Below are 16,797 nucleotides of genomic sequence, written 5' to 3' on the forward strand. Positions count from 1 at the left end.
CTGGGTCAATGAAATGTGAACAGAAGTGAGGTGCCTCGCTGCCGCTTTAAGAAGCAGGAGATAATTCACCAAGTTCTCTTCCTGCTGCCACAGCAACAGGCAATGTACTATATAATAGAGGTTCTACCATCTAAGGACAATGTGGAGCACAGTCTTAGATGACTCTGGGACATGTAGTATGAGTGAAACAGAAATCTTCATAGCTGTAAGCCACCAACATTTGGGGTTTGCCTGTTACTGAGACATCACCCAACTTATTCCCTCCAGGTAAGCCTGAACAACATCATCAGTCCCATGATGCATCTCCATGCATGAAGACTTCAGGAAGAGTACACAATGTGTGAAATCTGAATACAACTTCTTAAAACATTCCAGATTCCATGGATCGACAGCATTCTTTCCTCCTCTTGGCCTATATTGGAGTGGGGGAGGGATGTGGTTCATTACAAAGAATGAGCATTTTGATAGCTTCTCATTCTTGAAACTATTCTGCAGGTAAGTCCTTGGTGGAAATCTGCCCTCGTGTTACAATTAAAACCGTAATGAATTAGATTATTTTAGTAAGTTCAGTGCATTATGACCTCAAATGCATCATCGTACACTTACACAAAATCCTGGGTGTCCTTGGAAGTTTTTAATATCATTCTCAGCACTTTATCTGAATCCTACCTTCATAAGCACCAGCTTTATGGAAAGCTGATGCTTCACATCATCAGACATTTCAAGTTAATAGTTACCAATAAATGGGAGAGCTTCCTGGAGTGGTAAAACAGCCTATGTTGTGTAACCTTGGATAAGCCATTTCGCCTTCCTAAGCCTTGGTTTTCTTCTTTGTAAACTGATGGTGATAATAATAACACCTCCTCAAGAGTTGTGTGAGTATGACGTTGGGTCCCGTATGTCCTGTTTTGTTCATTAAAAAGTACACAGTGTTTCACTATGTCTGAGTTACAGGATACTTAGAAATTTAAAAAGTAAGCTCAGTTCAGACCTTTTGGATCCCAAGATAGATGAATTCAGAAACCAAAGAGCAGTGGTTTTTTGGAAAGGATGCAAAACCATGGGTCTGCTTCCCTAGTGAGTGTTTTAACACTTTTGAAAACACAAACAGATGGGTAAGAAAAGTCGGTATTGCTAGCAGTTTAGGAAAATTTTCCAAACCTCCTGCTGAGGGCACAGATCCAGCTGGGAAAGTTTTTAAAGGGCTGGACTCATTTATGCTTTTTCCATCTTAAACACTTGGACTTTTTCAGGTTTATAACAAAGCTCACAAAATGCTAAAGCTTAAAGGAGAATTGAGATCTGCCAAGGGACTGAAAGATGAGGTAAGGATCCTAACTTTCTACATACACAGAGTTGAACCTTTGTTATGAGGAACTCCTTTTCAAGTTTCACGATTCAAAGTTCCGTATATAAATTCCATCATAAAATATCATGGACAGAAATAGGCAGGGGAATATAGCCTTTAAGAGCCCAGACTCAAGCTTCAGTGGATCTGAGTCCAATACTAATGGCAGAACGATACTGAGGATGTCGCTTACTCTCTCTAGGCTGCCTTACCTAGAAAACAGGAATGTTGAGTGCCTATTTCAAAGGCTTGCTAGATTACACAACACTTTGTGTAAAAAGCACTTAATAAATATTTTCTATCATTGCTAATGTTCTTATTTATGTGGGATTATGTAGAAATAGAGTGTTCTGGTTTGTCTAATATTTTGACCAGACTGTAGATATGTGTTCTCTAGCCTGTTCCAGAAAGATTGAAGAGGTCTGTCTTGGTGAGTATAGAGCTATCCTATATGGCATATGCTTAATGAAAGACCTCCTCCCAAGAGGTAAGTGGCTTCTAAAACAGTCATTTCCACTCCTTCCTACTGGAACTGCTGGAGTCTGCTGCCAGTTCTACAATGAATGAGGATCTAGTACAGATTTTCCAGATGGCCATTCTTTCATTTAATTGACTGAGCACCTTCAACGTGCTCAGTCAGCATTGTTGTAGGAGCTGGGAGTGAATAAAATAGACAAAGACCTTTCTCCCATGGAGCTTATCTTCTAATGAAAGAATTCCTTCAAAGCCAAACGATGGCCAAAAAAAAAAAGCTTCCTGGCAACTGCCCAAGTGACAACAAAAGCAATCCACATTGCACAGATGCCGTATGCCCATGAACTCCTCTCTGCTGGGGAACATATACATCCTAAGCGATGCACCAATGGTTGCAGAACTTAGAACAAAAAAAAATTCTTATTCTTCACCAGATGAACTTAACATTTTTTTTTTTTTTTTTTGTCGGCCATGGGGCTTGAACTCTGGGCCTGGGCGCTGTCCCTCAGCTCTTCAGCTCAAGGCGAGCGCTCTACCACTTGAGCTACAGCGCCACTTCCGGTTTTCTGGTGGTTTATTGGAGATAGGAGTCTCGCGGTCTCTCCTGCCCGGGCTGGCTTTGAACCGCGATCCTCAGATCTCAGCCTCCTGAGTAGCTAGGATTACAGGCGTGAGCCACCAGCGCCCAGTGAACTTAACATTTTTGCTCATAGGCAAAACCGTCTATGAGTACCCATTAATTCCTATTGAAAGTAGTGCAAACAACTTGAGTGTTTCTGCAAATGTAAAAATGCAGGAATATTGATAGCAATATTAGTAGGAATGTGTGAAATAGGGAACTGTCAACCTTATCAGTTGACAAAATGTAAAAATTTCTGAAATCACACTAGGTTTTAAGGCTTGCTGCTTTTTTATTTTTATTTTTTGCTGCTTTTTGTTGTTTTGGGGGAGTTGATTTGTTTTGTTCTTTGCCAGTCCTAGGGCTTAATTAAACTCAGGGCCTGGGCACTGTCCCTGAGCTTCTTTTGCTCAAGGCTAGTGCTCTACCACTTGAGCCACAGTGACACTTCAAGCTTTTTCTGTGTATGTGGTACTGAGAAATTAAACCCAGGGCTTCATGCATGGTAGGCAAGCACTCTACCACTGAGCCATATTCCCAGCCCTTTCAAAATGGATATCTATTGTTTCTAAAGCAGCATAAATGGATATCTATTGTTAAAAGTAATGTTTCACTATTGGTTTCTTTGCTTTTGTCAGTCCTGGGGCTTGAATTCAGTGCCTGGACACTGTCCCTAAACTTCTTTTGCTCAAGGCTAGCACTCTGCCACTTGAGCCACAGTGCCACTTCTGGCTTTTTCTGTTTATGTGGTACTGAGGAATCAAACCCAGAGCTTCATGCATGCTAGGAAAGCACCACTAATGCCATATTTCCAACTCTTTCACTCTGTGTTGAAGATCTGTCCTCATCCTCAGACAAATCTCCAAAGGTGATGACATTCATAGATGATTGACCCCACCCCCTTCTCTGGTAACTACCACCCAAGTTTCAAAAGACAACAAGCTTTTTTGGTTTTCGTTTAGTTTTTTTGTGTGTGTGTGGTACTAAGGATTGAACTCAGGACCTTCAGATTGCTAGGCCTCCTTTGAAATATATATTTGAGAAGTCATGCTGTTTGACCAAAGACCCATTTAATCAATACAGACAATTTGCCTCAGTAAATTACCTATTTTCCAATAATTATCATGAGTACAACAGAAAAACGTGATGTTAGTACTCACCATTTTGCCTGTGTGTAGGTAACCCTGATAATGCACATGCTTCTAAGCAGAGTAGCCAAAGCCAGGTATCTGAGAACATGGCTTGTCTAAATGAAAACCCACTAGCCAGTGGAGAGGCTTGTGATTTCAGCTATCACTAATGACTTCAGATCCAGGAGAGGATCAGATAGTGCCTGAGGGTCAGTATTATGACTCTCAGTTCATCTCATGACCCAGGATTGGTTACAGAGCTATGATTGATGAAATGTCAGATGAAATCTATTGCTGCTGCATATTAATACTTGAAAGGCATCGCTTGGAATTTAGCCTTCATAAAGTACATAGAATTATAAATACTTTACAGCTAATATCTGTGCAAGAAATTCGATTTACTGGCACCCCGGGGGAGGGGAAAACTTATCTCTCTCGAGTTGGTGAGGTGAGTGCAGCATCTTCTTCTAACCACCTGAAGTGAAAAATGAAATATGATTCATGGAAATCATCTTAACGTTCCTCAAGTGCTTTCAATCCACACGCATTCAAAACCTTTTATGATTTGGTCTTTAAGAATGATTTGTTAGGTTTTGGTTTCAAAAAAAAAATTTTATTTGACCAAGCCAAATACATTTGTTTGAAAATACATTTTCTTTGAAAATCTTCAAAGAAAGATGGCTTATTACACACCCTCTTGTTTTATGAACAAAGAAATGTTCCTGAGAGATTCTGACCCAATGCTAAATGTCCAAATTAGGTAAGATCTAAAGCCCAGTATTATTGACATAATTTGCATCTACATGTAAAATCGAATTCTGAATTCCTGTGGTAAAAAGACCAGGGTTAGTAGGCCTTCTATTCAGAGGTCATCTGAAAGAAAGGGGATATTTTTATTTGCCTGAAAGATAACATTTTTTTATTTTTTTATTGTGAAAATACTGTACAGAGGGGTTACAATTACATGGGCAAGATAATGAGTACATTTCCTATCAAGCATTGTAGCCTCCTCCTTTGTTTCCCCTTCCCATCCCTTCCCATCCTCCCCCAGCGCCCACACCCAATCCTCCCCGCTGCCCACCCCCCCACCTAAGTTGTAAAGTTCGTTTTCGATATAATGACTTGTACGTCTCATTGTTGCAATGGGTCCACCTCTATCCCTATTTAAACGATTTGTTTTTCCTCTTCCCCTCCACAAATTATACCGACATCAAATGCAGTGAAAGCAGGGGTTATACCGTGGGGGAGGGACATACAAAGCAACAAAGGAATAATCTTATAAATGTGTTAGAAACAATCGCATGAAAGAAAAAAAAACATTTGAATACATATCTTAGGGTTCATTTCCCTAACATCACCTTATCTGACCTTTTCTGCTTGACTCAGACATATACTAGATATTGCAAATAAGGGAAACCATGGGACCTATGTTTCTTTGGGCCTGGCTTACTTCACTTACTATAATTTTTTCCAAGCCCTGAAAGATAACATTTAACTGCTAACTTAGAGAGGCTCAAGTTGTATGTCATTGGTCTTTTGTTAGCCTACAGAGCGCTAGAACCCTTATGGGACAATCTGGTGACCTGATTTTTGCCTTAAGACACATATATTGTGCATCAAAGCAAGAATGCAGAGCATTGGGCAAGTTTGGCACTGTCACCAACTTTTTCATAGATGCCTAAGAGGGAAAAATGGTTCTATACCTAGAATGGAGGAGACCCTAAGAGTCTCCCTCTCTAGTGTGGCTTCATACCCTCTTCCCCTGATGTGGTAATCAGAAGAAAAGAGCTCCAAAGCATTAAAACAAGTAGTGACTGCTTATCAAGTCGAGAATTTCATTTTCAAGTTAGAAAACAGTGTCTGCATTCCATGTTTAAAAAAAAAAACTACAAGTATTCTCTCAAGAGAGTCCCTGGTAATTGTCTTAATGGTAATTACATGCTTAGGGCAGTTGACATCCATTGTTATTTTTCTGAAAGTGAGGAACGAGGGACAGGAGTGAGAGGAGGAGGGAGAGTTTTGAGATAATGAAATTCTTTTAATGACAGAGCCATGCCGTTAACCTAATTAAACTGTAAAGTGGTAAAAAAAAAAAAAAATCCAGGTACTAAATGGAAATGAAGGAATAAATCAGCTGAGACAGCGGCACTTCTGGGAAACCTTCTCAATTCCGAATACTCTGACATTGCAGTGTCCGATTCTCACGTTGTCCTCTGCCCACCTTCCTCCCCCTTGGCCTTGTACAGAGGTCTCTTAAACTGACCTGTCCACTAAGGCTTGATTTATGATGTCCATATCAGGTCTCCAGTTCCCTTGGGAACGTGTGTTATGTAGCCCATCTATTTCAGAAGCCAGACCAGTCCATGTGCAATGGAGGTGAGCACTGGTTATAAGGACCGGGAGAATGTGGAATGCACTTTCCTGACCCCGCTGCTAACCAGACTTAAGACAGCTCTGATCTGAGCCACTTCTGTGCCCTTATCCTGCTTTCTCTCTCAGAAGAATTACTCCTAGACTTCTGAGCTCACTTTGCCTATAGAACCCTTTAGGGTCCAGTTTTAACTGGATGTCCTTGGGAGCTTACATTTCAGGGAGAGCCCTGGCACATTGACTGGTTGATGCCAGGTTTGACAGCCCAGCTTTAACTGCTGCCAATCAGGATTGATTCTCACATATCAAATAGGCTCCAGAGTTCCATGTGGGATCAGACTAGAATGACTCACTGGACTTTATCTGAAAATCATACCTTTGCCTGCTTTCTTCCCCTCACCTTTCCTTCTTTCCCCCTTTCTTCTTGCTAGTTTCTCTTGGGAGTGTTTCTCTAATTAATGACAAATCCTCACATAAGAAGCTACTTCCAAAGAGTCAGGCACCTCACATGCATTCAACAGTGTCAGATCTAAAGTCTAAAAGTCCAAGGTAGTAATGCCTAGCATCACAAATATGAGAAAAAGCAGCACACTGATAGAATTTGAAGCACTGCACAGGTCCACAGAGGACTTCTCCTAACTCCTCCTCACACTATGGACATCCATAGCACAGAAATCATGAGGTGATGGAGTCCCACCCACCCCATCTAACCAGCTCTGCTTCCTGCCCCCACCCTAGCCCATGCTATGTTGCTACACTGCACACACTATTTTGAGCTCCATCACTTTCCATACTTTCCATTTTGGCCTTGCAACACTTATCATTTTCAATCACAATCAAAGACAGATATCTTACCTAATCAGCTAAAATTTTCATTTTTGTTCCCATTGGTATACCCCTACAAGGAAAACCACTAGGTTTATAGATGAGGAAGATTTTGGTTAATGGTAAAAGAGAAAGTTAAGAAACATCACCATCCTACATCAACTCCACCACCAATCTACTACAGTCCTGACAGGTTCATTTCACATCTCAATATGTTCATTTCATCAGTGGCAGAACCATTAATATTTATAGACAGTTCACTGGGTACCTGGAATTATTTTAGGCACAGAAACAGAATTGTCTGATGCATCCACATCCACAGCACTGTGGTAAAGATTAATTAATATAAATAAGTAATTGAATAAGTCAGAGCACTTAGACACCTTGCAAATGGATATTGTATAAATGTTACACAGGATGAGTAATAGCAGCAAAGGCTTGATGGACAAATTTCACCAGAATTTAAAGTCTCTGTCAACCTATTAAGTGAAGGAAAGTTAGCATGTTCTTGACAGTTTATAATTGATGCTTTTTATTTTTCTGTCTGCCTAGGTCCAGGAGAGAGACAGAGAAGTGAGTGGCCCGAACAGCAAGCTCTTAAGCCTTCAACTTGACATCAAGAATCTTCATGATGTCTGCAAGAGACAGGGGAAGACCTTACAAGAGAACCAGCTCTGTGTGGAGGAGGCTATAATGAACGATGGCCATGTAAGGCATTGGCAACTGCTACTAACTCTATTCCTTTGACTACTTGAGCATCCATGGGCAGGAACAACAGATAGTTCTTAAATGGGTCACACAATAGTACTTACTTAGCAAGCACTCAGAACTAAACACACACACTAACAGAAAAATTATCCTTCCTTCTGGGTTTTTTAACCTAGCTATTTCCAAGTTTATCAACTTTCTGAGATACTGCCTTTTCTTTTCTTTGTTTTTTGGTTGCAGGGCTTGAACTCAGGGTCTGAGTGCTGTCCCTGAGCTCTTTTTATCCAAGGCTAGTGCTCTACCACTTTGAGCCACAGCTCCATTTCCGCTTTTCCAGTGGTTAATTGGAGATGTCTCATTGACTTTCCTGCCTGGGCTGGCTTTCAATCATAATCCTCAGATCTCAGCCTCCTGTGTACCTAGGATTACAGGTGTGAGCCACCAGGGTCTGGCTCTATGCTGCCTTTTTCTTATCTGGCCTTTTACACTTTAGCTTACAGCCCTGAAAATACCAGAGTACAATGGTATAAGGAGAGTATTGTCTCCTGATTGGAACCTTAGAAAACTTCGAAGCCAACCATGTGAATAAAAGCCACTTCTCCCATTCTGATATATCACCATTCATCAGCTCAGTCAGTGCTCATTAATTCCACCTAACTCTGCATCTCATCACCTATGAGATATCCTTCTGAAGGCCAGAACACAATCATATGGCAAGCAGAGGTACCAGAGAATTAATGCCTCTAACAAGTTGACTCAATTACCTATTTCCTTTTCCCCTTAGCCTGAGTTAACTCAAGACATACTATTTTCTCTGGCTCACCATTCATTTTCTCTGGCTCACCATTCCCCACAGTGAAAACTGGCTTGATAACACACCTTTCATTCACTTCCTTTCCTCTTTTGTCCCAATTCCCAGCTCTGCTTAATGTAGAGTCTCCTATAATCACCTACCACATAAACTTCTGTTCAACACTCAGTTCTTTGTTATAAGGCCAGCTTTTGGGGTACCCAAGGCAAGACACACAGTAATACTTAGCCTATGCACACCTGAACAGTAAAACCTCCTGGAATGGCCACCATCTTGACACTGTTAATTGAACAAATACTGACCTAGAGTCTAGATATCAATTGAGACCATTTTACGTTAGCCTGGGTTTCTCTCTCTCTCTCTCTCTCTCTCTCTCTCTCTCTCTCTCTCTCTCTCTCTCTCTCTCTCTCTCTCTCTCTCTCTCTCTCTCTCTCTCTCTCTCTCTCTCTCTCTCTCTCTCTCTCTCTCCTCTCTTTGACAGCACTAAAACCAGTCTTTACATTTATCTGCACAAGCAAAAAATCCACTGGGATATATCTTCCCACAACTCCTGAAAACTTGAGTGTCCAATGACTCATTACTGGTGGAACCTTATTTCCATTTAGTGATACAAGTTCTGTGTAAACGTAAAGCAGATACTGGTTGCATATGCCTTTGCTGAACCCACAACTTAGTCTCCTAGCTACTGTGTAAGCAACCACTGTGGTTCTTGTGGTCAAGGACCAGGGTTCTTTCACTGTTCTGCCAGAACTTACCATCTCACTATAGAAACCACATCTTGTTCTCTGCAAGATCCTAAAAATGCTAGTAAGTACTCCTACCTCACCTTACTAGGCATTGCTGTCCTTTCTCAGGAAGTTATGAATATAGAAAAAATCCATGGTATTCCTAAATGGATCTCAGGAAGATTATCATAATTTACTTCCTTCTAAATATTAACATTTTAGGATATTTTTACCATAGCTATCATGAGTTTACTTATTCCCCAGCCAGGGAAAGCCATGTGGCTTATAAATGTACCTGGCAACTTGAAAGGAAAAAGGTATTAAATTGCATTTTATTATTCTAATTGCCCAGAAGAAGGTCTAACAGCTTGAAACAAGCTTTAAAACAAGCTCTTTTTTTTCCCTAGCACTTAGTGCAAAATTTAAATTGCAGACTATGCATACAAATACACAGTTACATGTAGACCTGTATTCATGTACTCAGAAAAATCCCTTCAAGATTTGCCTTCTAGAAAGAAATGTAATATGGGAACAAAGAGAAAACCCATGACTTTTTGGAATTTCGACTAATAGAGCTGGAGAAATAGAGCAGAGGTCATGATTCAGGACCACAGTGATGAGGGGAAAGTTAAATATTGCATCAGATGTTATATGTAACAAAAGGAGAGACGGAGGAGGCAGGAAATAGGAAAGAACATGCCATGACCTTATAAAGTTAAAAACATTACACTCCAAAACACAGTGACATTGCAGCGAGTGGGGTGAAAAATGAGGTGCTCAGGGTAGAGAATTTATGGGTGCTCATTCTTCAGGTACCAACCTGTACATGCTTAGCCTTGAGACTAACTGCTTCTTAAAATTTGCACCTCACTTCAGAAACCTAAGGCTTGGCCCTATCTAGACACTGAATGTCCCAATGTAAAAAGAGAAAGCAACAACAGAGATGCCATAATAAAATGATCATCAAATCAATAAAGAAAAGGCCTTCTTGAGCAACCTGACCTTTCCTAGGTTCTATTCACAGTCAGAGGTATAAGGATACTGAATAGCTTTTCAACTAAGCTTTGCATTCCAAGAAAATGAGTGTTAATTAAACCCCTAGTTCTATATTCTACCATTACAAGAACAAGAAATGAAGTTTATAAAAAGAAGTAACAGATATATTCAGGCGGCTGAGACCTGAGGATCAAAGCCAGCCAGGGCAGGAAAATCCATGAGACTTTTACCTACAATTAACCACCAGAAGACTGGAAGTAGTGCTATGGCTCAAAGTGATAGAGCACTAACCTTGAGCAAAAGAGCTCAGGGACTGCAGCCAGGCCCTCAGTTCAAGCCCCACAACTGATATTAAAAAGGAAAAAAAGCAACAGATAAACTTATCTAGTGAGATGAAGCTAACCTAGGGTTCCAAGAAAATATGTCATTTAACTCATCAAAGAAAGCAAAAGGAGATCATGACAATGATTGGGAAAAAAAGATAAATTTTAAATTCCCAAATGAAACCCATGGAACATTCTCCAAAATGCATCATATCCTAGGATACACAACAAGCCTGAGAAAATACAAAAGGATCAGGATAACTCCTTGTATCCTATCTGATCACAATGGAATTAAACTAGTTCTCAACAACAAAACATACTGCAGAAAACTCTCAAATACATGGAGACTGAATAACACACTGCTGAACAACACATGGGTCACTGAAGAAATAAAAGAGGAAATCATGAATGTCTTACAATTCAATGAAAATAAAAACATCAGACCAGAACCTCAGAAGCAGTATTGAGAGAAAAGTTCATAGCTCTAAGTGCACACATAAAGGAAACAGAAACAAAGCATGTGTTTAACCTCATGATGCAACTAAAGCAGCTAGAAAAACAGGAGCAAGCCAAACTCAAAGCTACTGGACAGAGATTGTAAAGATTAGGGCAGAATCAATGAGAGACTAAGAAAACTATACATAAAATCAACTAAATCAATAGAGACATAAAATCAACGAAACAAAAAGCTGGTTCTTTGAAAAAGGTCAATAAAATTGATAGACCACTAGTTATATTGATGAAAAAAGAAGAGACTCAAATCAACAAAATTAGAAATGCCCAAGGAAATATTACAACAAACAGCCAAAAAATTCAAAAGATTATGAAGGACTGCTTTCAAAATCTATACTCAGATAAGATGGAAAATCTAGAAGAAATGGATAAAGTCCTAGAGACCTACAAACTGCCTATGCTGACCCAAGAAGATATAAACCACTTAAACAGGCCTATAACATGCAATAAGATTGAGGAAATAATCAGGAGTCTTCCAATAAGGAAAAGTCCAGTTCCTGATGGATTCACAGCTGAATTCTGTAAGACTTGTGAAGTTGAGCCAACACCAGTACTCCTCAAACTTTTCCATGAACTATAAGGATCAATTCCAAACTCATTTTATGAAGCCAGGATCAACTTCATCCTAAAACCAGATAGGGATCCAGTGGGAAAAAGAGAACTTATAGACCAATCTCTCTGAGGAACACAGACACAAAGCTCTTTTAAAAAAATACTAATCAACAGAACTCAACTAATAAAAAAATCATTATGTTCAAGTGGGTTTTATCCCAGAGATGCAAAGCTGGTTTAACATATGTAAATCAACAAATGTAATATATCACATTAACAGAGCCAAAGACAAGAGCCACATGATCATCTCAATAGATGCAGAACAACAAAATTCAACCTCCATTCATACTATAAGCTCTGGAGATTGTAGGAATAGAAGAAATACATACTTCAAAATAATAAAGGCTTGGGGCTGGGAAGGTGGCTCAGTGGTAGAGCACTTGCCTTGCATGCCTGAGGCCCTGGGTTCAATTCCTCAGCACCACATAAGCAAAAAGAAAAAAGCCAGAAGTGGCACTGTGGCTCAAGTGGTAGAGCGCTAGCCTTGAGCTGAAGAGCTGAGGGACAGCGCCCAGGCCCAGAGTTCAGGCCCCATGACCGTACCCCCCAAAAAAAATAATAATAAAGGCTAAATAAAACAGACCAACAGCCAACATCATACTGAACAATGAAAAACTAAGACCATTTCCAATAAAATTAGGAACAAAGCAAGAATGTCCATTCTCCCCACTCCTCTTAAATATAGTGGAATTCCTAGCTGGAGCAATAAGACAAGAAAAAGAGATAAAAAGGATTTACATAGAGAAAGAAATCAAATTATCCCTACTTGCAGATGACATGACCTTATATCTAAAGGACCTAAAAGACTCCATCCCCACGTTCCTAGAGCCAATCAATAACTATGGTAAAGCAGCAAGACAGAAAATTAACCCACAAAAATTAGTAGCCTTTCTGTATGTCAACAGTGCACAAGCAAAGAGGGAAATCAGGAAAACAACTCCATTTGCAACAGCTTCAAAAAAATTAGCATAACCAATGAAGCAAAAGACCTTTATAATGAAAATGATAAATATTTAAAGAAATCAAAGACACCATCAGGAAATGGAAAGACCTCCTGTGTTCATGGGTAGGTAGAGAATAAACATACTGCCAAAAATTACAAATTTAATGCATCAAAATCCCAATGGAATTTACCAAGATAGAGAAAACAATCCAAAAATCCCTAGGGAACAACAAATAGCCAAAGCAATTCTAGAGGAAAAAAAAAAAAAAAAAAGCAATACTGGTGGTATCCCATATCCCAGACCTTGAGCTCGACTACAGAGCTATAATAACAAAAACAGCTTAGTGGCTGGGTGCCAGTGGCTCATGCCTGTAATCCTAGCTACTCAGGAGGCTGAGATCTGAGGATCATGGTTCAAAGCCAGCCCAGGCAGGAAAGCCCGTAAAATTCTTATCTCCAATAAACCACCAGAAAACTAGAAGTGGCACTGTAGCTTAAGTGGTAGAGTGCTAGCTGTGAGCTGAAGAGCTGAGGGACAGTGCTTAATATCGGCACAGTGCTTAATATTGGTCTCCGAAGATCAATGAAACAGACTAGAAGACCCAGAAATAAAACCATATACTTAGTTATCTGATATTTGATAAGAGAGCCAAAGATACATAGGGAGAAAATGGCAGCATCTTCAATCGTTGATCCTGGGAAAACTGAGCATCCATATATAGAAAACAAAAAGTGGATTCTTGTTTGTCACCATGCGTTGATATCAACTCAAAGACCTCAATGTCAGATCTGAAACTGTGAGATTACTGCAATAGGGAGTAGGAAAAAAATAGAACGCATAAGCATAGGCAGAAACTTTTTTGAAAAGAGTTTTAGGGATACAGCAGATATAAGAGACTTGACAAATGGGACTACATCAAAATTAAAAGGTATGGCACAACATAGGACATAGTTACTGAACTAGAAAGATAGCCCACAAACTGGGAGAATATCTTTATCAGCAATATATCTGACAAGGGCCTAATAAAATATACAAGGAAGGCTGGGAATGTGGTTTAGTGGTAGAGTGCTTGCCTAGCATACATGAAGCCCTGGGTTCAATTCCGCAGCACCACATAAACAGAAAAAGCTGGAAGTGGCGCTATGGCTCAAGTGGTAGAGCAAAAGCAGCTCAGGGACAATGTCCAGGCCCATGAATTTCAAGTCGCAGGACTGGCAAAAAAAAAAAAAAAGAAGAAGAAGAAAGAAAAGAGAGAGAGAGACAGAGCGACAGAGAGAGAGAGAGAGAGAGAGAGAGAGAGAGAGAGAGAGAGAGAGAGAGAGAGAGAAACTAACCCCTCCTAAAGCTTGAGTCACTAAATGGGCAAAAGAGCTAAGGCGAGACTTGTCAGAAGAAGAGATAAGAATGACAAAGAAACACATGAGAAAATGCTCATCTTCCCTAGCCATAAAAGAAATGCAAATCAAAACAACTCTGAGATTCCATCTCACCCCAGTTAGATAGGCCAACATCATGGATTCTATTAACAAATATTGGTGGGGATGTGGGGGGAAAGGAACCTTTCTGCACTGTTGGAAATATAAGCTAGTACAATCACTCTGGACAGCAGTCTAGAGGATCCTCAAAAAACTAAACATATATCTTCCCTATGATCCAGCCATACCACTCCTGGGCATCTACCCAGAATATCACAAGCCAGGATACCATAAAGAGACTTGCATATATGTGTTTATTGCTGCACTATTCACAATAGCAAAGTATGGAAACAGCCCAGATGCCCTATAAGACATGAGTGAATCAAAACAATGTGGTACCTATACACATTGGAATTGTATACAGCCATTAGAAAGAAGGGCTCCAAGTGTATATAGCTTGAGTAGTAGAGTACCAGCCCATGAGGCCCTGAGTTCAAATCCTAACACTGCCAATAAAAATTTAACCAAGCACCCATGGCTCACACATGCAATCAATCCTAGCTACTCAGAAGGCTGAGATCTGAAGATGATGATTCAGAGACAGCCCAGACAAGGAAGTCTGTGAGTCTCATATCCCCACTAAAACTTTTTTTAAAAGCCAGGGGAGTAGGAATGTGGCTTAGTGGTAAAGTAGCACTCATGAAGTGGTAGCATTCATGAAGCCCTGGGTTCAATTCCTCAGTACCACATAAACAGAAAAGGCTGGAAGGTGTGCCATGGCTCAAGTGGTAGCATGCTAGCCTTGAGAAAAAGAAGATCAGAGACAGAGTCCAGGCCCTGAGTTCAAGCCCTAAACCAGCACCAAAAGAGAGGGGGGAGAGAGAATAAGATTATGTCATTTGCAGGGAAATGGATGGAACCAGAACAAATCATTTTAAGTGAGGTAAGCCAAGCTCAGAGACACAAACAGGGCATGTTTTCTTTTATGTGAAGAAGCTAGATCTAAAATTCACTGAGACATAATAAATTATACAGGATGGCATTCACACATGATGAGACCAAAGGAGGATATTCATACAAGAGGAACACAAAGGCACGATGCCTATGTGCATCAGATCATATAAAATAACATTTATCTAAATGAACTCCAGGAAACAGGAACAAGAGGTTTTCTCTTCGTTGCTGTTTTTGTTTCCTTTTCTTTTTTTTTTTTTGGGGGGGTCCGGTTGTGGGGCTTGAACTCAGAGCCTGGGCGCTGTCCCTCAGCTCTTCAGCTCAAGGCTAGTACTCTACCACTTGAGCCACAGCACCACTTCCGGCTTTTTTCTTTTTGCTTATGTGGTGCTGAGGAATCGAACCCAGGGCCTCAGGCATGCAAAGCAAGCGCTCTACCACTGAGCCACCTTCCCAGCCCCTTGTTTCCTTTCCTTTTTGGCATGTTTGTTAATTTATCTGTCTTTGGGATGGCAAATGGGGGCACAGAAATGGAGCGACAAAGGGTGAACAAATGCAGCTCACTAGACACTATGTTGAAAATGAACTGTATAGCATGTGGGTAAGATGGGAGGGGAAAGCTAGGAGAGTGTGAGAGAAGGGGTGGGCATTGTCCAAAAAGAAATGTACTCTTTACCTAGCTCACGTAACTGTAACCCTCCTGTACATCACCTTTATAATACCAATTAATTCCCTAATGAAAAAAATAAAGTAATCAGGGCTCCCTTTATCAGAATGCCAACCTATGACAGAAGAGAATGTGAATTTGAATAGGAAATAAAATGGTTAAATGGTATTTTGAAAAGCTGGCTTTAGGCAAATCAGCAGGGCCCGATGACATTCTTCTAAGAGTACTTAAAGAATTGGCAGGTGTTATTACATAGCTCCTAGCGATTATTTTTGAGAACTCAAGAGGATAAAGAAAGTCCCTGTAGACTCCAAAAGGGTAAATGAAGTGCTCATCTTTTTAAAAAGGGAAAAAGGACAATCCTGGTAATTATAGACCTGTCAGCTTAACTTCAATATCAGGGAAAATATAGAACTTAACATCAATCAATTAGCATCAACTTGAAAAGCACAAAGTATTGGGTGGAAACCAATGTGACTTTTCAAAAGGCAAATCGTGCCAAGCTAATTAATTTCCTTCTGTGATCAAGTGGCCACATAGGCAAGGAAGGAGCAATAGCTATAATCTCTTTGACCACAAGTAGGGCTGAAAGGTTGACTAAATATGGGAACAAGTTCCCATTAGCAGCCATTGCTCTCCACCTTTTGGGCATCTGGTGCTGCCAACATAGCCGAGAAACTGGCAGAGGAGATGACTCCAGAATCACATTCAACTCTGGATAGTCACCATAAGAACTAGTCTGTCAGGCATTAGTGGTGTCTGCCAGGTACTCAGGAAGCAGAGATCTGAATGACCATGGATCCAAACCAGCCTGGAACAAAAAAAAAAGCAAGCCAGACCCCATCTCATTAAAATAAATAAATATGAGAAGCTAGGCACCTTGGCACACACCTGTCATCCCAGTTACACAGGAGGTATAAGTAGAAGTGGTTCAAGGCCAGTCCAGGTAAAAGACACATGCTCCTACCTAAAAATAATACTAACACACACAAAAAGCACTTGGTATGTGGTTCAAGGTAGTAGAGCACATGTACTACAAGAGTAAGGTCCTGAGGTCAAACCCCAGTATCTAATCTTACCTTCATAAAAATCACTCCCTCACTTTCTCCAGATCTCAGTTTAAAAGTTGAAGAGCCAGGCACTGATGGCTCATGCCTATAGTCCTAGCTACTCAAGCAACTGAGATCTGAGGATTGCAGTTCAAAGCCAACCTAGGCAGGAAAGTCTGTGAGATTCTTATCTCCAATTACACACACACACACACACACACACACACACACACACACACACACACACACACACACAACTTTAAGTGAAGCTGTAGATTACACAGTAGAGTGTTAGCTTTGAGCATAAAAGCTCA

The 16,797-nt window shown here is 40.4% G+C and overlaps 1 protein-coding gene across 5 annotated transcripts in view; it reads left to right on the forward strand.

Annotated features, from left to right (window-relative positions):
* Window positions 1-133: 133 nt before the first annotated feature.
* The window catches only part of Pmfbp1 (polyamine modulated factor 1 binding protein 1), a 45,444-nt gene continuing 28,780 nt past the window's right edge, over window positions 134-16,797 (forward strand). For 2 of the 5 annotated variants that reach the window (XM_070026186.1, XM_070026188.1), the window contains exons 1-3: window positions 411-495; window positions 1,254-1,325; window positions 7,319-7,474. In XM_070026186.1, coding sequence (XP_069882287.1) covers window positions 1,275-1,325; window positions 7,319-7,474 — 207 coding nt within the window. In that variant the 5' untranslated portion in view covers window positions 411-495; window positions 1,254-1,274. Of the gene's footprint in view, window positions 268-410; window positions 496-1,253; window positions 1,326-7,318; window positions 7,475-16,797 lie in introns of those variants that run through there. The other 3 variants (XM_070026187.1, XM_070026191.1, XM_070026190.1) reach the window with 3 other exon arrangements.

Source organism: Dipodomys merriami, unplaced genomic scaffold (assembly GCF_024711535.1).
Source record: "Dipodomys merriami isolate MVZ:Mamm:240054 unplaced genomic scaffold, mDipMer1.0.p SCAF_176, whole genome shotgun sequence".
In the NCBI taxonomy this organism is placed as follows: Eukaryota; Metazoa; Chordata; class Mammalia; order Rodentia; family Heteromyidae; genus Dipodomys; species Dipodomys merriami.